The following is a 24,687-nucleotide window of genomic DNA, read 5'->3' on the forward strand; positions in this document are numbered from 1 at the left end:
TTTTTCTTCCCTCTGGTAAATAAATGTATCCCCTTCTACTTTTTAGTATAACACAGCTCACTGACAAGAAACTTCCTTTAACCTCTGGGCTCCAAACCCAATAGAATTACAATAAAGTGAGTGTTTTAAAGGCCTGTAATAATCATACGGATAAATCTGCAGCAAGAGTTTGTGAATTGGTGAACTATCAGTGTCCTCAACTCCCCATGTTCCATGTTGAAAATTTACCCCAAATTGTCAGTTCTCAGGAGCTGCACCTCAGAGTAAAATCTTCTCACCAGGGAGTCTATGAGAATTTGTTCTCGTGTTTTAAATCCTAAGTGCTTGTTAAACCGCCAACACTGCAAAATTAGAGACCATTAAACAATATAAGGCAGCAAGTGATTAAATCTACCAAATACACATCCAAAGCAGCTTAAGCTACTTTTTAATTAAAAATAAAATATCACTGGCTAAATTCAGATGTCTTAGCTATCCAGAAAAGGTTAGAAGCCTGTTCAAAATGCAAAATGCTGCTAAGTCCAGACAGAAAAGGAGAGATAGGGTAGGGGTGGGCTGGGGTTGTCTCTGAGCCCAGGGTGGAGGGGCCTCAAGATGTTGACCCGGTTAAGTCACAGGACATGAAGAGGGGGAGTCCCGGCTGCGCTGCAGGGTGAGGGCTCCACGCGGCTGCTCATTAAATAAGCTTTATTAGCCAAGGCCTCAGAGGAGACAGGGTGTTCCACCTTCTTGGCAAGGGGGATGAGTTGAGTAACAGCATCGCAGGAAGCTGAGGTATTGGAGATGTATAGATGGCCGAAGGAAATGTTAGTGCTATTTTTAAATATGGCTTAAATGGATTGATAAACAGTTCCTGAAATAATAATTTGTGCTTGGGGAAGGAGACATGGGGACTTTTGAGTTAATGGGATCACTTGAGATTGAAAGAAATTTTTACTGTAAAGTTAGAAGTAAATAAACATTGTAGCTTTAAGTTGTTCCTCCTTGTTTAAAGTAAAGAAAAGAAAAAGGGCCAGGGGGCTTAGTCAACGCTGGGCAGGAGGCCAAGAATCTGAAGATCAGACTTAAGGCTGGGATGATATCATTCACTCTGAAGTCTTGATACTCTTTCTAAAGCATGAGAAAATTTACTGGTAAAACCTTACCTCACCCACAGTTTTCTTATTTTTAACTCTATTTTTTTCTCTCAAGAATAATTTTCCAAATCTGCTTTCTGCCTTATATGTAAATGCTATGAATTTACATTTAGCTTCCAACATGGTCTTACCTAAAAAGCTTGCCCTAAAGTAAAGCACAGGCACTTGGTAGCTGCAGGAATATAAGACATGATACTCATATTTAATCACTTCGGTTGCCGTGGTGGGCTCCGTCACCTCAAAATCATCCAGGGGTGGCTCTAAAGCCTCCTGAAAAAAAGCAAATACAAAAACTAAATGTGTCTGTCAATAAAAAGAAGTCCTTTAACACAGAGAGAGAAAGATGAGGTTTTCTTCTTGCAAAATAACAGTTAAATAAATATAGGACTATGAGGTAAGGAAAAGGGAGTTTCCCACATTAATGTTTAACATTTGAGTCCTGGGTAAATAGTAAAACCAGAAAACAGCATTAAGTAATTCCAGATTGTTTTTGAGAGACAAAGCAGCTCTGGGTAAAGAAACAGGAAGAAAAAAAAAAAAAGTAAAAAGATCTATTGCAACAGCAACTCTGAAAAATCTTTACTGTACAATTTTAGCAACAAGATGATGACTATACAAGCTACCTTCTTCCTTACCTGTGAAAGCTAAAAACATCCTAACAATTGAACAAGATACTGCGAAATGTCCCTAAAGATTCTATTGTACTTGCCAAAAGGTGATTCACTGTGTGCTGAACAATTCCCAGTTCCATTTTGAATAAGAAAGCTATTTTGCAAGAGGCTGAATTTGTTAGGTACATTTCAAAACCTGAGATGAATCTGTTTTCTTTATTATTGTGTTATCTTTGATACATTCCTACAATAAATCTTGATTTATAATAGAGTAGATGGTAAATATTAATGTCAACTTAAATGAGGTTTTTTAAACAAAGATGGTTCTAAGCTAGTTCACTTCTCACCTAATCATTCTCCACTGGTTGACTTTTTAATATGTGTGGGGTTTCTTAAGAATGTATCTTAACGTTTGGAAGTAATTAATTGGAACATGTTGAGTCAGAATCTGATTCCATCCACATTCACTTATTTATTTGGGCTGAAGAATTTCCTTTGACATTAATTTAGTAGAAGGAAAGAAGCAGGTTGGTTTGGCTCATTTCTACCTCTCATTAAAATGGTAACAACAATGAACAATCGGGAAGAGCTACAGGAAAGATTTCAAACTTTACCAATATGAAATAAGGTTTCCTGTAGAGATAAGTAAAGCCACATACTACTCTCCAGATGTTATCTGCTTTACTAATTCCCCACTCACAGTCAATTCACTGGGGGAGATATTACACTAGGTAAATCACAGTTGAAGATATTTACAAAATAGATTTTCACTAAACTCCAGTAAACACTATCAATTAAACACAATGAATTAAATAACCAAAGAGAAACCACTAAAATAAATATTCCAGATACAGAAAATTAATACAATAGCAAGGAAGAGTTTTGTCTATTTTTTTATTTAAATTTTCATTGGCAAAGATAAATACATCTTCTTTTAAAGCAATTCTTCTAACCAAAATTCTTTCCTTTTGGTCAAAGATTGGGTTCTTTAGCATTTTTAATTTCTTTTCTTTCGTAACGTTATTAAATCATTGTGATTAAAAATAACTGCAAACACTGCACAAGTACATTAAAAAAAAAAAAAAAAGTGAAATTCCCCTCATCCCAGCACTTCAGTACCTCAGATTTGTAACCATTTTCAAAAGGTCATTGTGTATTTTTCCAGTCGTTTTTATTTTTTGGTCTGCAAACACGTTTATACACATACATCCACCTACCCTGCCACCTCTGCATCCCCAATTAAGTCATGCTATATATACATATGTTCCTTGATTTGATTTATTCACTCATGAACATACTAGCACGTGCTGCCATGTCAGTGCTGCAGATTTTGCTCCTTCTTTTAATGACTTCACTACATTCCAATATATGACTATGCCATAGTTTTGTGTGTGATTTTTTAAACATTTCCATATTGCTAGATATTTTAGGTTAATTATAATTTTCTGCTACAACTAATGCTGCCATGAATATCTTAGCACATATATTTTTATACACCTCTGTTTTTCTATGATGCAGATTCCTAAAGGTGACATTAATGTATGAGGGGGTACGTACATTTCAAATTTCAATAGATTCTGCCAATTTGTCCTCAGAAAAAGGCTGTATCAATTTATATTACCAGCAAAAATGTAAAAGAATGCCCTTTCCCAATTCCCATAAATACTGAATATTATTTGTTTTTAATTTTTGCCTATTTGATGAATTTTTAAATGTCAGTTTTTTGTTTTAGTTTCTAGTTCCTTGATTACTAGTGAAAGTAAACATCTACTCATATATTTATTGATAATTTATATTCTTCTGTGATGTGCCTGTTCTTATTCCTTTCCTATTTTTCTGATATTTAATTTCCATTTTTTCTTATTGAATTATACAAACTCTTTGTATATTAGAAATAATAACTTATTACTAGAAATATATACATCTCTGTACCATAGAAAAACAAAGGTGTGCAAGTATATTGTGGTATGTATGTGTGTATAAAACACTTTCACTCAGTTTTTTTTAACTTTGTTTCTTGTACATATTATCATAAATTTTTTTTTTTACTTTCATGTAGTCAAAGCTGTACATTTTCTGTTTGCAGCTTCTGAGTTATCTATCTTCATTAGAAGGACTCCTGCTATGTCCCACCTCATCCTTAAAAAATATAAAAATGTTAAACTCCTCTATTCTACACACACATACTCTGTCTCTCTCACATACATACATGTTTTTAAATTGACATTTAGATCATTAATCCATCTGAATTTTGTTTTTGTGTATGGTGTGAGGTAAGAATATTTCCCAAATGATTTCTAATAGACCATCATTTTCCCATTGATTTTTAATGCCACTTTTACCATAAATTAGATTTGTGTGTATGTGTGTATTTATTCCCTATTCTTCTCTATTAAGCTATTTCTCTTCTTAGACCATCACTGTCCAGTTTGTAAATAAATATTGAATTCGGTCATTAATTTCTGCACAAAACTTCAGAAATAGTCTGCCTGAGACTCAGTCCTGCTAGGGAGGATAAAATTCCTGGAAAGACTGTCCTTCACCCAAACTCAAATTAAGCACTCAGGTATGTGCTGGGGTTGACACCAGGTTCTTGCAACTGGTGATCAATTAGACATAGATTCAGATTCTCTGGAACAGTTTGGAGGCCCACAGAGTAAGAGAGAGGGGACAGAAAAAGCTTCTTCAAGAGCTATTAGAAGTTTCACTCCAGTCACTGTTCTCACTGGCAGCTGAGTAACTTTGTAGGATTTGAAGTCTGGAGTACCTGTCCTCTAATTGCGAGTGCTGCTATGTCAACCCAGCCCCTTGCTCTGAGAAGCCACCTACAGGCAAAGACATTTTTGCATCTTTAACTCGTATTAAATGAACTGAATTCTTGGACTGTTTCTGCTAGGATCTTTCCATCATTCGTGGTCACCTTCATGATGCCCATGCAAATATCATCCTGTGAAGTCATGCAATTTGGAAATCTCAGACTTCTACATACTTTCTGCTTCCCTTTCCCAAAGTGCCAGATGGTTTTAGAACTTAAAGACCAAGGTTCTTGTCTTATTCATCTTTGTATTCCCAGAGACTCTAACACAGAGCTGAGAACACTGGTAAGCAATATTTTCTGCAGCAGTTGCACATCTGGTTCCTCCCATTTAAGTATATTATAACAAACATCATAGGTGATTTACCAGCAAGCCTACTCTGACCCTAAATTCTGAAAAGAAGTAAATGGAGGAGTAAAAATGCAAAAGGTCACCAAAGATGATATACAAATGGCAAACAGGCATATAAAAAATAATTCGATATCATTAGCCATCAGGGAAATGCAAATTAAAACTACAATGAGATATCACTACACATCTATCAGAATAGCAAAAATAACAAACAGTGACATCTTCAAATGTTGGTGAAGATGCAAAGAAACTAGATCATTCATACATTGCTGCTTGGAGTATAAAAGGGTACAGCCGCTCTGGAAAACCATATGGCAGTTTCTTATAAAACTAAACATGTAATTACCATACAGTCCACCAATTACACTCTTGGGCATTTATCCCAGAGAAATGAAAAACCTGTACACAAATGTTCATAGTAGTTTTATTCAGAATAGCCAAAAATTTGAGACAGTTCAGATGTCCCTCAGCAGGTCATGGTTAAACAAATTGTGGTACATCATCCCACACTGCTCGGCAATGAAAAGAGCAAATCGTTGATACACACAATCACCTGAGTGAATCTCCCGGTAATTACGGAGTGATAAAAGCCAATCTGAAAAGGTTACAGACTGTATAATTCCATTTATATAACATTTTAAAATGACAAAATTTTAGAAATGAAGAACAGAGAACAGATTAGTGTTGAGGGGATGGGCAGAAGGAGGTGGGTACGGTTACAAAATAACATGAAGAGTCCTTGTGATGATGGAATTGTTCTATATCTTGACTACAGTGGTAGATACATGAACCTACACATGTGATAAAGTTGTATACAGCCAAACACACACACACAGACACACACACACACACACACACATAGAGATCAGTATAAATAAAATGGGGAAATCTGAATAAGATCAGTGGATTGTATCAATGCCGATACCCTGGTTGTGATATTACACTATAATTTTGCAAGATGTTACCACTGGGGTAAACTGGTTAAAGGGTACGTGGGATCTTTCTGATTATTTCTTATTACTGCCTGTGAATCTGTATTTATTTTAAAATTTCAATTAAAAAATGAAAAGGAAAAAATAGCTAGACAATTTGAGATTCGTTAAAAACAAAATACAATATCTAAGACCTCAGGGCTAACAGTACAGATGGCAGAGGGATTACGTTGATAAAGAGAGACTGATGTCTGGAATTAGCCTTACAATAACACAGGAGAGGTGTCAGTGGATGGAGATGTGGAAGGGGCACGGTTGGCCACGGAATGATGATTGTTGGGGTTGATTGATGGGTCTGCAGGTTCTTTAAACCTTTCAGTCTAATTTTTTGAATATTTTTAGTTCTCATAAATTTTTTTTTAAGGCAACAAAAGTTTCTGCTACCATGTTACAGGATACAGAATCACAGAACTCTAATAGTGAAAGGAACTTCAATCATTCCATCTTGCCCAACACTCACCTTGCTGATCCAAACAAGAAGGCCCAAAAAGGTTAGTGGTTTACCCAATGTCACCCAGATAATTAGAGGCAGAGGCAGGCCTATGACCCACATCTACTGATCCTGAAACCACTGTTCTTTGTACTGGAGAATGCCCTTTCTTAACTGTTATATACTTAATTTGGACTGATGTTCTAGACACCATCAGATTACTATTAACATTTTGAGTACGTTTGTTAATATTTTATTACTTTTCTTTTATTATGTTTTAAAGAGGATTTGGATATATTTAATTTGATATTAAGAGTTAATAGAAAAAGGAGTCACATGTACATTTATTTTCCTCACAATGTTGCTATTTCATTAAATGAGAAGATACCTGTGTTTAGAAAATTACATTCATTCAAAGAGCTAGAAGGTTAAGTAGTTCACATTAATTATAGAAACCTTGATTTTATTGAATTCAATTAACAATAAGTTGACAGTGATCTCTCATTTAGAAAATCTGATATGAATTAAGCTTTACAACTAAATCTCATTAAATAGTGATCATGCTAAAGACACTTCATAGATATTTTATTGAAAGCAAACCCAAATAGTGTACTGTGCTTAGGAAATGAGATCCATATCTCTATTTAGCCTACAGGGAAAAGTAATTGGAGGAAGAAAAACTTTTTTTCTATGACTAGAAATCTCTATTACTATTACTGAGCAAACATAAGCAACGAGATTTATTCATAATGTCCCTTGAGGGAAAGAGATTCTATTTGTTTATCTTCCACCAATCAGGTTCTTAATTCAAACCTAACAGTTACAGGCCAGAATCGTAGCCAAGAAGCCAAAGAGTGACAGAGGGAGAGTACTGGTTCAGGACAGTCTTTAGCTGCATCCACGAGTGGACACATAACCATCTAATCTTTCCATCTAATGGAAAGATGGACTGTGTAACAAACTTTGCTTGATTTTCCTGAGCCAACATCCTTTTAATATTTTCAGAAGTGCTAAAGACTGACAAAGCCTTTGGACAAATCGTTGAAAAATTAATTCCTTAAGAAAGGAAGAATTTTAATTATTAAAACATTTTAAATGAATTATAAAAATAACCTATGTGGGACTCTAAGTAAGCAGGCCCTTTTTGTTTTGTTTCACGTGCTCATTATTTTACAGTGGGGTGGTTTTTTCACTATTTTTACTCCTAGAATGACTCTTTTTTTCATGATCTCTGTGGCTTTTGAGTGCGTGATTGTCACAAGAACTTTGCAAGTGATGGCATTCTTTTAGCAACTGTAAATGTTGCATCCAGTACGCCAGAGAGAGTTCAACACCAGGCAGGCGTGTGTCTGACAGCATCTGGGGTGACACTGGTACCAAGATGATCCCAAGGATAGCATCTCAGTGAGCATCCCCCTTTCCCAGTAACACTATCACTACTCCTGATTTTTTTTGGAAAGAAAGGGGTGCCATTCTTTGCTCTCCAAGCTCCATCAGAGGGGAGCGAATTAGCATCCGCATGGCCAATGTGGGTTCTCACTGAGAGAAAGAATCTGTCTCCTGTGTGGGATTAAAGCCGATGCAGCCTGGCATGCTCAAGGCCAAGGCAGTAGGGAGGGGACACAGAAACCTGCCAAAGCACATCTGGCAGTTTTCTGGATGTTTACTGCTGGCTCCATTGTGCTTCGAAGGCCATGTTTCCTTTAGGACTGTGCGGGAGACAGCAAGACAGCTTGAACCCAGAGTTGGGCAGCTAGCAACTAAGCTGAGCACAAGGCGGACTGCAGAAAAGGCTGCCTCTGAGATTCCGTGCCAGAGAACACAGGTTCCCCGGCAGAAGGGAATAGTAATAATGGTTAGAGGTACCTAACATATGTCCATGATGATTAGTCCTTAATCAGAACAATATATAAAAAGTATCATTTTCTTAGAAAAAAATAAGGACTCAGAAGCACTTTTTAAAGGAAAACTCAGGTTCTTCTCATCTACTTTTTAAGATTTCTGAGAAGTTAAATGCAAAAGAATTAGCAGGATAAGGGATATGAAAACAAGAGATTCCTTATGTAAATCATGACTGAGTAAAGGAAAAGGGAAAGACTTTTACCTGGTATTCTGAGCTTCAGAATCAGTGTAAATGTGTTTCTATTCAGAGTTACCCTTTGCATGCTACATAAGAAAGACCAGCCTCAGTTACAACAGTTCACAGTTTTTCTAAGAACATTTGTGTACATTATGCCATTTGCTCCTCTGCTCTAGAGGAAGGCCCACGGTCACCCAGCAAGTAAGAAACTGAGCCAGAGCACAAATTTAAGCCCCCAGGCTCCAGGCCCAGGATTCCTTCACTCTGCACAGATGATGGGATTTGGGGGAGTAGGGGATGTTAAACATTTGACTCTCGGGCTCCACTCCCAAACTTCTGCTTTTGAACTCAGTAGTTCTGGGACAAACACAAATAGAGGTGGCCATACTCCAGTGAAATTTTATTTACAAAAACAAGCTATGGTCCATAGACCTTAGTGTGCCCACTTCCATCTTAAGGCCTTCCTTAATTTCATTTTATTGTATTTTTATAAGTAGTAAGAAGAACCTTATTAAAGGACCTGTGTCTCCATTTGGTGAACTTTCCCCCTTTTCTATTTTTTTCTATCTTAGAATGTTTCATTAGATTTCCTGAAGGGATGATAAATTCTAAGCCTTCAAAGAATGATGATAATTGAATCCAACAGGCTGAAGTTTGGCTGAAGTAATTTTCTAAGGTAAGAGATGGCACTACCCTAATTTAAACAAGTGAGATTTTTAATTGTCTTGATGAATAAACTGCAAATTCCTTCAGCATATGAATAAACGTCTACACTCAAATCCAGAAATGAGTAAATTTCATTGCCAAAGAGTGAAACTGATAAGGTCTTGATAAACAGACCAAAAGGCAAGCACTAGTAATTTCAGGAGGGGCTGTCTCGGTATGTGCACAAGAAACATCATGTCTAGGAATCAGCTGTGAACTGCTCTACAAGTGAGCCTGAGTTCCTTCCCTTTCCTCAAAACTGTCTCTGGATTATGTGGATGTGAATAGGCTTTATTTGTTTGCTTGTTGGCTCTTTTACTAGGAGAACCCCTTAAAAAATTCCACAAGTGCATACCTCGTGCTTGTGCCAGGACAAAGATAGGGGCTGAGGGGTGGTTAAACAATACTATTGCAGCAGCAATGAGAGCACAGTGAACGTTCTCATCTTTCTACTGGAGTGGAAGTGTATATTCAAATCTCAGATAAAAACATCTAGATCTTAGAGAAGCATAGTATAGTCAAATGTGGAAAAGGGCATGGAATTTGTAGTTAGACCTGGGTTCAGTTTCTGACTCTGCACTCTCTGGATGAGCAGACCACTTAATCCCTCTGAGCCTGAGTTTCCTTATTTGTTAAATGAAGGCACTTTCTCCTTGTTTAAAGTGTATTAAACAAGATAAACTATAAAACTATCCGACACATAGTAGGTATACTGATCAGTTTATTTATTCATTCATCAAATGAATACCCTATAGGGTATTTTCTATATTCTACATCAAGGGTCCACAAACATTTTCTTAAAGGGCCAGGTAGTAAATTTTTTAAGCTTTGTGAACCATGTGTCTCTGTCAAAACCACTCAACTTTGCCACTGTAGCACAAAAGCAGCCTAGACAATATGTAAATTAATGACTGTGGCTTTGTTCCAATAAAATGTTATTTATGGACACTAAAATTTAAATTTCATATAATTTTAGTGTGTCATGAAACACTATTCTTTCTCAACCATATAAAAATGCAAAAACCGTTCTCAGCTTGTGAGCTGTACAAAAATAGGAAGCTGGCCACAGTTTGCCAACCCTTGCTCTAGACTCTGTCCTAGGATCTGGGAACAGAGGGGAGAACAACAGCAGACATTGTGCCCTAAAGGGAAGAGATATGATAAACAATCACACAAATCATTAAAATTATCATCACAATAAGTGCTACTAGAGAAAATGCACAGAGTCCCAGAGTATACATAATTTTACCACATCTATAAATTTTTTATGTGTGGTTTTTACCTTTTTTGTTTCAGCTCTTTCAAATATAAACCAGTTTTATATAGGATTGACCCTTTTAATATCCTAATCCCCATTCCCCAAGGTTTATTTTTTAGTCCAATGACCATATCATCCACCCAGATAGATTTTTAGGAACACCTCTAATCACCCAAGCTTCTTCCTAACAAACCCTTCTTGCAGACACTAAAAATTCTCCTTGCACACTTCATTCTGTCACTACACGTCCTGCCCTCAGCAACAGTTTCTGCTTGAGAATGCCCCATGCCTTTCTTTCTCAGCTTTGAGCAAACTCACATACATGTGTACACATGTACACAGTGTGTGCAGACAGAGCAAATATTCTTTCACTAACCATTAATGAGCATCTACTATACGCTAGGCATGGTGCCACCACTGGAGAGTTAGTGGTGAAATAGAACAGACACAGTCTTTGCTCTCAGAGAGCTTATAACCAGAGGGAGAGTGCAGGAAAAACCAAATCGTTCCATAAACAATTATTTGATTATAGTGTTGCAAGTGCTATAAAAATATAAGAATGTATCTTGGGGTCTCATCTGGTCTGGGGTCAGGGAAAGGCTATGCTATGGCACACACACATCCCTTAGGATGTGAGTGCCCCGAGGGCATGGTTTTTGCCTATCTTATTCACTAAGGTATCCCAAGCATCTTGAACAGTACCTGGCAAATAGTAGGCATTCAATCAATATTTGTTAAATGAAATAAGTGAATGGAATGAGCATAAACTCTCTGTTATCATTTCCGTCCTATAAATCAGGGGTCTCTCAACTTTTTTGATTGTGATTCCTGGAATCAAAAAATTTAAGCATTCATCTTTAATGTGTGTATATTTACCTTCTGATCAGTTATGAACATGTATTTCTGTGTAATATACTATGTACATTTTAAAAGATTAAAGTTGAAAACCTTCATGGATAAGACAAAGATGAGGGAAAAATATTTTCCCAGTGATTATTTTAGTTAGGTGATGATCTGGGCACTGATAGAAGTAGGCGTCCCGCTCTGCTCTTTGCTCTGAGCACCACAGGACCTTCACTGGCCCCTTGCCCTCATCTCCTCTTTGGGCATCTTGCCCATTTTGCCCTCAGCTTTATGGGGCAGTGGCTGTGGCTGAATAAAGTTGCAGAAATGTTGATTTTAAAGTACCCATTGCAAAAGTTAGCACCTAAATGGTCACACATGTAAATCACATGCAAAGGAGCACAGAGTTGCCAGCGTTTCACTGGGCTCCTGGCTTCAGAGCCCGTGCTGCTGAGCACCCAGCCCTGGTCACAGTCCTGGATGACCATACACCCAGACACCAAACGCCCAGATCCTGCCTGCCCGGCAGTCCTGCCTCTCTCTCCAGCACAGGGGCACAGCCTTAATTCAAAACGGACTCCGAAGAACCAGACGTGACCTCCTTCCTCTTCATAAAGAATCTTGTTCTAATCTGCACATAGACAAAGAGCCCTGGGTTCCAAATGTGTAAATCAACACAGTAAATAAAGTGTTATTGAAAAACAGTTATTTAGTAGTGGTACAGACACGTTTTTTTGCCAGTAATATTTTGATGACAGCAATTTGACTGAATACGCTACAGAATTTTTTGTTTGTTCTGCTTTAAATCTTAATTATGACATGGCATTTCAAAAGTCTGGCTTCAGTTTTTTCTCCATTTTTTTGGTAGGTGATTTTAATGGTTGCAACAGCTAAAAAAGATACACAGATCCACGTGGAAGACATATATCACTGGCTGTGCCTAGTAAATCATGACACACGCATTTCAGTCATTTCTCCAAGTCCTAAGAGGTTTGTCTTCATGCTCTGGATGCTTTTCAGTGAGTTGCCAATCAACACAGAGAGCTTCATGTGATCATTAGGCACAACATACACACAGGTTGAGGGTCATCATTAATAACAGTAAATATAAATCCTATCTCAAGAAGTCTTAACTTCAAATTTGGAGAGAGAATTTTTTTTTGAAAGATCGGATTATATTGTCGTTTTTACATTCTGCCATTTTGTTGTTGTTGTTGTTCATTAAAGTTTCTTGGCAGGGATCTTTAAAGTCCCTAGTCTGACAAGTAGGAGTTGTGTTAACTAAAACTGGATGAGATCATCCCACTAAATCCAGGGCACAATAAGTTGTGATACATAACAAAAGCCTGTAGGAGTAAACCACCGATGTTGGCCCCTTCCTAGCACCTGGCTCCCCATTCCCTTTCGGATGCCTTGAGTAACATATAGGACTCCTGGTCTTCTGACAAATGAACTGCGTGAAGACCCAGTGTGAGTCCATGTTTAAATATTAGTAAAGCTTCATTTAAAAAAATAAACAAAGTATAAAAGTAGCTCTAATATTATTTCCCACATCTCAATGGATTGTTCTGCAAGCCCCCTGGGTGCATGTATCCACTTTAAAGACTATGCCGTTGGCCCAGACCATTGTTAAAAAATTACGAAGAAGACAAAATTGATCCTTAGCATCCCCTATATCCAGCTTTTCATGCCCTTGTCTTCCTCTTTCAGCACAAGACTTCCAAATTCAGCCCTTCTGATTTTCAGAGGAAAGGGACTTGAAAAACTCATTTACAGTAAATGTTACAGGCTAGAAATGTGCATCTTACCAAGAGTCTTTTCCTTTGAAAAGAAGTTTCCTTTGAAATGAATCACTGACCACGCAGTTACTGTAAAGGAGAACCAGACATGGGGGAAGAGGGGCAGCAGCGGCAGCTTCCCTGGCACCCTTCAGAACACACCCAGGGGACTGACTGCCTACTGTACTGAGGAGAAGGCCAAACCTGCCAAGGACAAGGATGGTGCAAAGTGGCAGGTGGACATGACCAGAGCCTCACGATTTGTCTCTGAGGTAACAGAAATTGCTCCTGGAAGGAATGTGACTTCCAAATGCTGGACCCCCATTCTCCCTGTTACCAAGCATAGGCATTCAACCACTTTTTCTATTTGTAATGCTAATGATAAATCAGGATGCAACAGAAGTTTCCAAACAATAAAATAAAAGAAGCATAAGCTGGTAATACTGAATTAATGTATTTTCCTGGTTACTTACAATGGTAGAGAATTATTTGCATAGTAAGGAAAATGCTAATTTCATTGAAGTGCTGTTAGATAAGGCTTTTAGACTAACTTGGAGCACCCTAAAAAATTACATAGAGGGACTTGATTTGTCAGTTCTAACCTCTTTAGAATCGTTTGCCTGCACAGGTGCCACACGTGGAGGAAAAACCAAATCCAGAACTGACTTGTTTCCTAAATGAACTGGGAAGTTGTCATTAAGAAGCATCTGCTACTTTATTGCCTTCATGTAAAAGCATTCTTGTACCGCTATAACGGACTACTGAGCAGATGTTTTAGAGCACTATACCCACAGCAATACGTGTATCATAAAAAAGGTGAGGAGCTACAACATAATTAATGATTTCAGTTCCTCGATAAATGAACTTCACTTTTTTTAAAAAAATGGATTTAAAGTTGTGTCACGAATTTCAACTTTTAACTCAAGCAATTCTTGCAAGAAAGTGAACAGAAAATCACTTACAGCAATAAATAACAAAGGGTCAAACCCAGCCTTACACCCAACATGATGAAATCTGAGGGTCCAGAAAAGGCTTCTCCAGACCAGACCACTCTACCACCTCCCCATGGATCAGCCAGAGAATTCACCATTGGAGATCGGCTTCATTCACACAACGCTGGGAATGTAACATAATACAGAACCTACTTTTACCTAATTACACTACTATTCTAAAATCCCCCAAATCTGAATTCCAAAACACACTGTAGCTCAAGAACTGTAGGAATGTAGGTTTTTGGTACCTTCTGCCTTTGTTTGATTTTAGATTTGTCTTGAGCATAAACAAAATAATATAGATAGAAGTGTGTTGACCTCCTCGAACAAAAGGCACTAAATAAATTCCTGAGCAAAAACTAGATTAGGGGCTTCCCTGGTGGCTCAGTGGTTGAGAGTCCGCCTGCCGATGCAGGGGACACAGGTTCGTGCCCCGGTCCGGGAAGATCCCACATGCCGCGGAGCGGCTGGGCCCGTGAGCCATGGCCGCTGAGCCTGCGCGTCCAGAGCCTGTGCTCCGCAATGGGAGAGGCCGCAACAGTGAGAGGCCTGCTTACCGCAAAAAAAAAAAAAGAAACATTGGAGAAAAAGAGAATAGGGGTAAAGGGGGGAAGAGAGAAAAGAAATAGGAAGAGGAAGGGAGACAAATGAAGAGAGAAGAGAGACAAGACAAATTATGATAAAAAGCCAATAGCATCAATAAAAAGTGAAAGCTAAAGTAAGACTAAACAAAATAACAACACAAACAAGCTTTATGCTTCTATTCTCCAATTATATTGTTGCCAAAATCTAGTCCCCAAAACTTTTATACAGAAAGATAAAGGAGAGACAGAAAGAAAACAGAGACTATGCACATGGCTGAAATATTTAAGAACTGCCTGAGGGATCTGATGAGACACTTATCAATATTCAAAAGGAGATCACAACCCATACACCCAGAAAGAATACATCACCCCTCTGTTCTATAACCACCATTGCACTCATCAGCTCTATTTTACATCTGAATCTTTGTCTAATCCATCCCTGTGCAAGAATAGTCTCCCTTCACCTTTAGAACATAGGGTGTTATTAAATTTAACTTATTAAATTTTGGCTTAAAATTCCTCTGTCCTAGAACATCTTCAATGACTAACCATATCAGCCTAATGTTTGACCAAATCTCTTTAACAATAAAATTTTGCAATTATTATATTTGTATGTTCAAGTCTCTGTGAACTGGGATTATTTTGGAATGGCAGTTATAGTTCCTAGAAAACTTTTCAGCTATGTGAGTATTTTTATTCACTGGGATTCTTGGAGCTCTCTCTTTACCATGGTCCACCCATGGTGAACAGTTTTAAAATTCCCATTTAAAATATTAGAACTTTACACCTTCAAAAACTCCCCCAGGAAAATCAAAACCCAACTCAGAGGCAAATATTTTAAAGTATGATTATTTAGAAAGGTCTCAGTCCTTTTAAAAAGGTGATTTCTTAAATTAACACATTTATAATTTCCATATCTGCCTCTCAAGCTCATATACTTCAGAAATCCAAAGCAATAATCCTAATTATTGAGGTCCACAATCACAAACTTTTATTCATTCAATAAACATTAACTGAGCATCTAGTATACCTAAAACAGTATACTGAGTAGATTCAAAAATAAAAACATGACAGATAAACCCACGAGTCATTTCCACAAGTGACTATAACACACATCAAACTGTTATAATGCCTGCATAAGAAGTAAACAGTGTTTATGGGATTACAAATGAAGACCTCAATCCTAACTGGATCCTACAAGGATGCAAGAAGTCTCAGCCTAAAAGGTGTCATTTAGCTTGAATAATGGATGATTCCAACTGGTAGAAATGAGGCATAGGTTATTCCAGGCAGAAAAGATGGCAAGATCTAAGGTACAAGAAAATGAAACTCATGGTCAGTTTAGCAAGTCACCCTGTTTGTTTGGAACATAGTTGTATGAGAGATTTAATATATGATAGAATTGTTAGTCTGAAGTCAGATTGTAGAGGACTGAAGTATAGAACTTAAACTATATATATATATTTTTTAATAGATCTTTATTGGAATATAATTGCTTCACAGCACTGTGTTAGTTTCTGCTGTACAACAAAGCGAATCAGCCATATGCATACACATGTCCCCACATGCCCTCCCTCTTGAGCCTCCCTCCCATTCTCCCTATCTCACCCCTCCAGGTCATCACAAGGCACTGAGCCTATCTCCCTGTGCTATGCTGCTGCTTCCCACTTGCTAACTATTTCACATTCGGTAGTGTATATATGTCGATGCTACTCTCACTTTGCCCCAGCTTTGCCCTCCCAACTCATGTCCTCCAGTCCATTTTCTATGTCTACCTCTTTATTCCTGCCCTGCAACAAGGTTCATCAGTACCATTTTTTTTTTTTTAGATTCCATATATATGCGTTAGCATACGGTATTTGTTTTTCTCTTTCTGACTTACTTGACTCTGTATGACAGACTCTAGGTCCATCCACCTCACTACAAATAACTCAATTTTGTTTCTTTTTATGGCTGAGTAATATTCCATTGTATATATGTGCCACATCTTCTTTATCCATTCATCTGTCGATGGACATTTAGGTTGCTTCCATGTCCTGGCTATTTTAAATAGTGCTGCAATGAACATTGTGGTACATGTCTCTTTTTGAATTATGGTTTTCTCAGGGTATATGCCCAGTAGTAGGATTGCTGGGTCATATGGTAGTTCTATTTTTAGTTTTTTAAGGAACCTCCATACTGTTCTCCATAGTGGCTGTATCAATTTACATTCCCATCAACAGTGCAGGAGGGTTCCCTTTTCACCACACCCTTTACAGCATTTATTGTTTCTAGATTTTTTAATAATGGCTATTCTGACTTGTGCGAGGTGATACCTCATTATAGTTTTGATTTGCATTTCTCTAATAATTAGTGATGTTGAGCATCTTTTCATGTGCCTCTTGGCCATCTGTAGGTCTTTCTTGGTGAAATGTCTATTTAAGTCTTCTGCCCATTTTTTAACTGGATTGTTTGTTTTTTTGATATTGAGCTCCATGAGATGTTTGTATATTTTGGAGATTAATCCCTTGTCTGTTGTTTCATTTGCAAATATTTTCTCCCATTCTGAGGCTTGTCTTTTTGTCTTGTGTATGGTTTCCTTTGCTGTGCAAAAGCTTTTAAGTTTAATTAAGTCCCATTTGTTTATTTTTGTTTTTATTTCTGTTACTCTAGGAGGTAGGTCAAAAAAGATCTTGGTATGGTTTATGTCAAAGAGTGTTTTTCCTATGTTTTCCTCTAAGAGTTTTATAGTGTCTGGTCTTACCTTTAAGTCTTTAATCCATTTGGAGTTTAGTTTTGTGTATGGTGTTAGGTAGTGTCAAACTTAAACTATATTTGATAGGCACTGGTGATCATAAGGAAGTAGTTGTGAAGCAGTGCAGTCTAACAAATTAAGAAGGAAGACTTTGGAGTTGCTCTGCCTGGGCTTAGAACTTGATTGCACCATTTATTAGCTGGGTGACATCACAAGTTAATCAAGCTCTCTAAGGTTCAGCTTCCTCATTTGTTCAACAGAGATGATAATGATAATATCTGGTTTATGGAGCTGCTGGGAGGGCTAAATGAAACAGTTCATGTAAAACACTTAGGGTACTGCTTAGCACATAAGAAAATAATGTTAGATGATGACGATGGTGATTATCCATGTAGTAGAGTAATATGATTAGAGCTTTGTTTTCAAAAGGATAATCTGGAAACAAACTGAAGGATGAATGGGAAATTAGAGAGAAAAGACCTGGTGAGATAAGTTAGAAGCCTTTCTAAATAGAATGATCCTCAAGAGAGATCATAAGAGGTTTTTTAAAAAATAGTTAGAAATAGTAGTAGGAAAGAGGGAACAAATAAGAGAGATGGTCCAAGAGAGTATTTATTTGCCTAAGCAAATCACTGTTGAATGGAAGGGGCCAAAATGAAGCCCATCCATTAGACAATACCAATGTTTTGAGCCTGAATAACTGAGAAGATGATAGTGTCATTAACTGTAAAAGGGACATCAGTACTAGGTACTATTTTGGAGATGCTGATTTAAGACATCTGGATTCTATAGTCCACTGAATTTGTAGGGCAAAAGTCTGAAGAGAGACGGGTACTGTAGAAATGGCTTTAATAATTGTTACCAACATTTGAGCATTAACCATAAATTATATGTATACTATAAACTATGCATGCCAATGTGATAAGCAACCCTATATGGTATTAGTATTTTACCCAGAGTGGGTCCTAAAGATCTTGGCTACACATCTTGCCTAAGGTCACAATTAGTAAGATGTAGAGCCAGAATTCTGCCCATGTATATAACTTTAAAGCTTGAATATGCTTTGGATTTGAGTCATCAGCATAAAAGGAGTAACTGGAACAACTCCAGTAGTAGTAGATGAGATTTCTAATTGAAAAATAAGACAAGGCCGGGAAAAAATCTTGAGGAATACCATATTTCAGAGATAGAGGACGAGGGGAGCTGGCAGTGAGAACTTTACAGATAAAGAAGAAAAATAAAGATTTGAAAATTATATGGGGGCTTCACTGGTGGCACAGTGGTTAAGAATCTGCCTGCCAATGCAGGGAACATGGGTTCAAGCCTTGGTCTGGGAAGATCCCACATGCCACAGAGCAACTAAGCCCATGTGCCACAACTACTGAGCCTGCGCTCTAGAGCGCGCGAGCCACAACTACTGAGCCCGCATGCCTACAGCCCATGCTCTGCAACAAGAGAAGCCACCACAATGAGAAGCCCACGCACCGCAATGAAGAGTAGCCCCCGCTCGATGCAACAAGAGAAAGCCCGCGCACAGGATTGAAGACCCAATGCAGCCAAAAAATAAATATAATAAATAAATAAAATTTAAAATAAATATATAAATAACAAGCCTATACTGCTATTTCTAAAAAAAAAAAGGAAAATGACATGTAAGTCACAGAAGGAAAAGCTTCCAGCAGACCATGGTCAACAGCCTTGAATGTTACAGAGAAATGAAGGATAGTCTGAGGAGAAATTTTGAATTGATGGTTCAGTTATCACTGATGTCTTTTAAGAGAGAAATATCAAAAGCATACTAAGAGAAAATGCAAAACTATAAAGAGTGGTATAAACTTGCGGTGAGGAACTATAAGTATTAAAAATAGATAACCCTATTAAGAAATGACATAGAAAAACAGAAAGATAACATATAGGTAGCTTGAGGTGATACCAATGTGAAAGTGAGAGCTTTAAAAATATATATATGTAAATCTGAAATTGGGTTTATCTGGAAGTTAAATGGAATGAGTCAGTTGAGAAGGAGGAACTGAAGATGCTAAGAGACTCAGACTTAGTGATAGAGCAGAGGATGCCCAAGTGGTAAAGTCGGAAGAGTGCCTAACAGACCAATCCTCCTCTAAATAACAGATATACATTCCAGGGGGGAAAACCTATTTGAAGGCTTTGGAGACTCAACTAAGGAAGACAGATTTTTGAGGGGAGTCAACATCTGGAGCAAGTGACTTGTTTTTTTCTGTTCTTCTCTAGAAGCAGCTGCAGTGGAAGTGGTGGTGGCAAAGGAACTGGCGGAAGGAAGTCAGCTAAAAGTCCCATCACCTCTCTGAGTAGAGAAACAGGGAGAAAAAGCCTGGAGCAACCACAGCTGCTGGAGAATATGGAGGAAGCCCCAGAAATGAGGGAGATAAAGAAAAAGAACCTTAAATTCCATGTTCAAACTCAGTCTAAGTCTCTGGCTGACTCCTGAGCATGAATGTGTGGAACAAACTGAAAGCAGCTGGGAGCTAAGTTGTAAAAAACTGAACTGAGATCTCAGCCACAGCCTACTATAGGCATGGCAGTTTGCAGTTTGAATCCAAGTTAATTGAATGCTAAAAGGAAATATCAACACTCTTTGGAAGAATGTAACTAAATCCAGAGCCTCCAAAACATAACAGTTAAAATATCCAAGATACACTCAAGAATTATTCAACATAGGATGATCAGGGAATATGTGACTCAATCTGCTGAGAAAAGTTGAACCAGATGTCAGCAATACTAAATAAGGACCTTAAAGAAACTATTATAAGATACTCAGTAAGGTAAAGAAAAATATGCTCATACTAGTTAAAAAGACAGGATATTTCATGAGAGAAAGAGGAAATGCAAAAAACAAAACAAAAAAAACCCAAACAAAATACACCAAATGGAAATATCAGAACTAAAAAAATAAAAATATTTGTGATTAAAAATTCAATGGATGAGATTAATAGCAAACTAGAGACAACAGAGGAAAAAGTTATTAAACTACACAGTAGACAAATTGAAATCAGGCAGTCTTAAAAAGGAAAAAATTGAAAGAACATGAACAGAGAATCTGAGGCTTGTCCATCAGATATATAAAACTGGGTTACCAGAAGAATAGTTGAGAGAGAGAATTGAGCAGAAAAATGAGATTTGAAGAAACAGTGGCAGAAAATGTCCCAAATTTGGTGAAAGAAATAAATTTACTGATTCAAGAAGTTTAGAAAATCACAATCTAATAAATGCAAATAAGTCCACACCTAGGCACATTATAATCAACTGATGAAAACCAAAAATAAAGAGAAAATATTAAAAGTAGCAAGAGAAAAACAACACACTACATACAGGAAAACAACAATTAGAATTATCATGTATTTCTCATCAGAAACATTGTAGGCAATAAAACAACATCTTTAAAGAAACCTGTATCTTGCAAACATATCCTTTAAGAATATAGGTGAAATAAAGATATTTTCTGATAAAGGAAAACTAAGGCTATTCACTGTCACCAGACCACACTACAGAAATGACAAAGAAATTCTTCAAGCTAAAGAGAAATGATACCATAGGGAATTCGGGTTTTGAGGAATGAATAAAAAGCACTGGAAATGGTAAATATTTGGGTAAATATTAAGGAGTATAATTTTATCTTATATTTAAAAAATACCTGAGAGCTTAAAGCAAAACATTATAACACTATCATGTGAGGTTTATAATGTATGTAGATATACAGGATAACATATAAAGTGAGGGATGTGGTAAATGGATGTATATAACTGCAAGGTTTCTACATTTTATGTGAAGTGTCATAACATTAACTCTAATTAGATTGCAGAAAGTTAAGAATGTATACTGTAATATATAATAAGTCAAAAAATAGTGCAAAGAGGTTTATTGCAAAAGTTAATAGAGAAATTAAAATGAAATTCTAAAAATTCATCCAAAAGAAAGCAGGCAAGAGGAAACGGAAGAACAAAAACCAAAAGTGGGATAACAGAAAAAGTGTCAGACTTAAATCAGTCACATTAACTATTACATTACATGTTAATGCACTAAGTACTTCAATTAAAAGGTGGAGATTGGGCTTCCCTGGTGGTTCAGTGGTTGAGAGTCTGCCTGCCGATGCAGGGGACACAGGTTCGTGCCCCGGTTCGGGAAGGTCCCACATGCCGCGGAGCGGTTGGGCCCGTGAGCTATGGCCTCTGAGCCTGCGCATCCGGAGCCTGTGCTCCGCAACGGGAGAGGCCCGTGTACCGCAAAAAAAAAAAAAAAAAAAAAAAAGGTGGAGATTATCAGAATGGATTTTTAAAAGAAAAAGCAAAAGCAGTCTCTGTCTACAAGAGAAAAATAATTAGGTAGAAAAAGATAAATCATGTAAACAATAAACATGTAGGCTAGAGTAGATATATGGTACATATATTAGTACCAGAGAAAGTAAACTATAAGATAAAGAATATCACTGAAGATAAAAAGGGATACTTTGTAATGATAAGAGTCAACTTTTCAACAAAGTCATTAGGCACATATACATTTTTAATCATAAGTGTATATGTGCCTAATGACAGAGCCTAAAACTGACAGAATTAAAAGAAGAAATAGACAAATCCACAACCATAGTAAGAGACTTTAGCACCTCTTTCTCAGCAATTGATAGAAAAACTAAACTAAATTTTAGTCAAGACATAGAGGATTTATGATTTAACTTATATTTTTAGAATAGCATGGCCCCCAAACTGTAAAATATTGATTCTTTTTAAGTACACATGGTACATTAACCATGATAGGCTATACGCTCGGCAATACAAGTCTCAATACATTTAAAAGGACTGAAACCATACAGAGTATCTCTGACTACAATGTGATTAAATCAGAAATCACTGCCAATAAGATATCTAGGAGAACTCTCAATATTCTGAAATTAAACAACACACTTCTAAATAATCCATGGGTCAGATTAAAAAATTTACAAAGGTTATTATAAAATACCTCATTCTTTATGAAAATATAACAAAGTAAAGTTTGTGGGATTCAGCCAAATCAGTGTTTAGAAGGAAAATTATAGCTCTAGGGGCTTATATTAAAAAAGAAGAAAAGTCCAGAATTAATGACCTAAGTTTCAACCTTTAGAAGAGCAAAGTAAACCCAAAGCAAATAAAAGTAAGGAAATAACAAAGATAAGAGCAAAATCAACAAAAGAGAAAATAGACAAATCAGAGGAAATATAGACCAAAAAACTGATTCTTTGAAAAGATCAATAAAATCCACGAACACCTAGTGAAACTGATCAAGAAAAAAAGAACAAAAATCATCAAAATCAGAAATGAAAAGGTACTATCACTAAAGATCCTACAGACATTAAAAGTATAACAAGAAAATGTTCTGAACTGTACACCAAGAAGTTTACAATTCATATGAAATAGATAAATTTCATGAAAGAACAAGTTATTGAAGCTCACTACAAAACATATAAATAAATACTCTAAGTAGCTCTCTACCTTTAAAGAAATTGGCTATAGTTTAAAACCTTCTCACAAAAGAAACTCCAGGCCCAGATGGCTTCACTGGTAAGCTCCATAAAATATTTAAGGAAGAAATAGTACCAATTCTACCCAAAATCTTTACAAAAAGAGAAGAAGTATAAACACTTGCCTACTCATTTTATTAGGACAGAATTACCTTGATAACAAAACCAGAAAAGAAAATACAAGAAAACTATAAATCAATATCCCTCATGAACATAAGCACAAAAGTCCTTAACAAAATTTGAGCAAACTGATTCTAGCAATATATAAAATGTTAACACATGACCAAGTGGGGTTTATCACAAGAATGCAAAGTTAGTTCAACATTCAAAAATCAGTTTAATTCATCACAATGACTGAATAAAGGAGAAAAACCATACAGTTTTCAAATAGATGCAGAAAAAGCATTTGCAAAATTCAACACCCATTGATGATTAAAACACTCACCAAACTAGAAAGAGAGGGATCTTCCTCAATCCAATAAAATGCATACAAAAAATCCTTCAGGTAACATATTTAATGATGAAACACTGCATTTTGCAAAATTTAAGGGCAATTCAAGGTTTTTAAAATTAGGCTAAAGTGACAGGGCAAGAAGGTAGAATCAGTACCACCTCGGAGCTGAGACTATAACATGAGGCTATCTGGTAGGCAATTGGGACCTTTCATGCTATTTTTTTTAATAGCTTTACTCGTGTGTGTGTGTGTGTGTGTGTGTGCATGTGTGTAATTACACTCCTTAATTAGAATTTTGGGTTATAAAAATAGATTATCCTTAAGACAGAAGGAACTAAATCAAAGAAAGGAAATTCCTGACTCTTAAGCATAATTTTTATATATTCATTATTATTTTATTTCTTCCCTTTCTTCTTTCTTTTCTTTCTTTCTTTCCGTCCCTTCCTTCCTTCCTTCCTTCCTTCCTTCCTTCCTTCCTTCCTTCCTTCCTTCCTCCCTCCCTCCCTCCCTTCCTTCCTTCCTTCCTTTCTAAAGTAAGCTACATTTGTTGGCATCTCTGGGCATTTTGCCCAACTTAGCTTAATCGTTTTTTCATCTGTTCAGTCTTTTCTGGGTACATGGTGACTGATAACTTTTAGATAATAATTTAGCATTATCTCTTCACTTTTATGCCCCCTTCCAAACTAGGATTATGACTTGAGAACAAAAGAGGGTGTCAGGCATTTTCTGTACTATCCACAGATACTTTAAGAAAAGGACACACCAAAGTTGAACCCTCAGAAGCCATTTTCTTAATTAGTAATGATTGTGTTCAAATTGGGTATATCAGTTTAAGAAACCCTTTAAAGCATGATAGGCTTCAATAACAAAAATATTTAAATTACAGGTTATTAATTCCTATATCCTACTCTAATTGTAATTCTCAGTAGATGGCTTCAAATTCTGTTCTTACCAAAATAAATCCCAAAATTTAAGGAGTAATATTTTATTGATAATATACTTATTACAAACATGCCCAAAATATTTCATCTTCTGGATATACTAAAAAAGGGTCCACAGATATCAGGGGAATAAAACAAAAAGTAGATAATCTATTTTTAACCTAACCATTTCCTTTTGTTTTAACAAGTAGTTTAGGGTTAGACTAGGCTGTACAGGCACTGCCTCCAACTTCTAATTGTAAAAAGCAGTCTTCATAAATAAAGCAAAAATGTCCAGCTTCCAAAAGAAACTTAGTCTATTTCACAGCTTTGCAAAGGACCCACGCAAATTAGGAAATGCCTGAAGAGGGCATTTATGTCCTATGTCACCTTCTCAGTGTCTCCTGCTAGCAGGATCAGAGGACTGCAGTCATCTATGGCCATGATACCCCCAAATTAACAATTCTTTTTACACC

At 36.7% G+C, this 24,687-nt stretch overlaps 1 protein-coding gene across 5 annotated transcripts in view; it reads right to left on the reverse strand.

Annotated features, from left to right (window-relative positions):
* Window positions 1-24,687, reverse strand: part of ATG10 (autophagy related 10) — a 222,796-nt gene that overhangs the window by 89,690 nt on the left and 108,419 nt on the right. For all 5 annotated transcript variants that reach the window (XM_027100701.1, XM_027100699.1, XM_027100702.1 and 2 more), the window contains one exon: window positions 1,268-1,406. In XM_027100701.1, the coding sequence (XP_026956502.1) occupies window positions 1,268-1,406 (139 nt within the window). The remainder of the gene's footprint in view (window positions 1-1,267; window positions 1,407-24,687) is intronic.

This window comes from Aethalodelphis obliquidens, unplaced genomic scaffold (assembly GCF_003676395.1).
Source record: "Aethalodelphis obliquidens isolate GAN/ISIS:26980383/991018 unplaced genomic scaffold, ASM367639v1 scaffold4, whole genome shotgun sequence".
Lineage (NCBI taxonomy): Eukaryota > Metazoa > Chordata > Mammalia > Artiodactyla > Delphinidae > Aethalodelphis > Aethalodelphis obliquidens.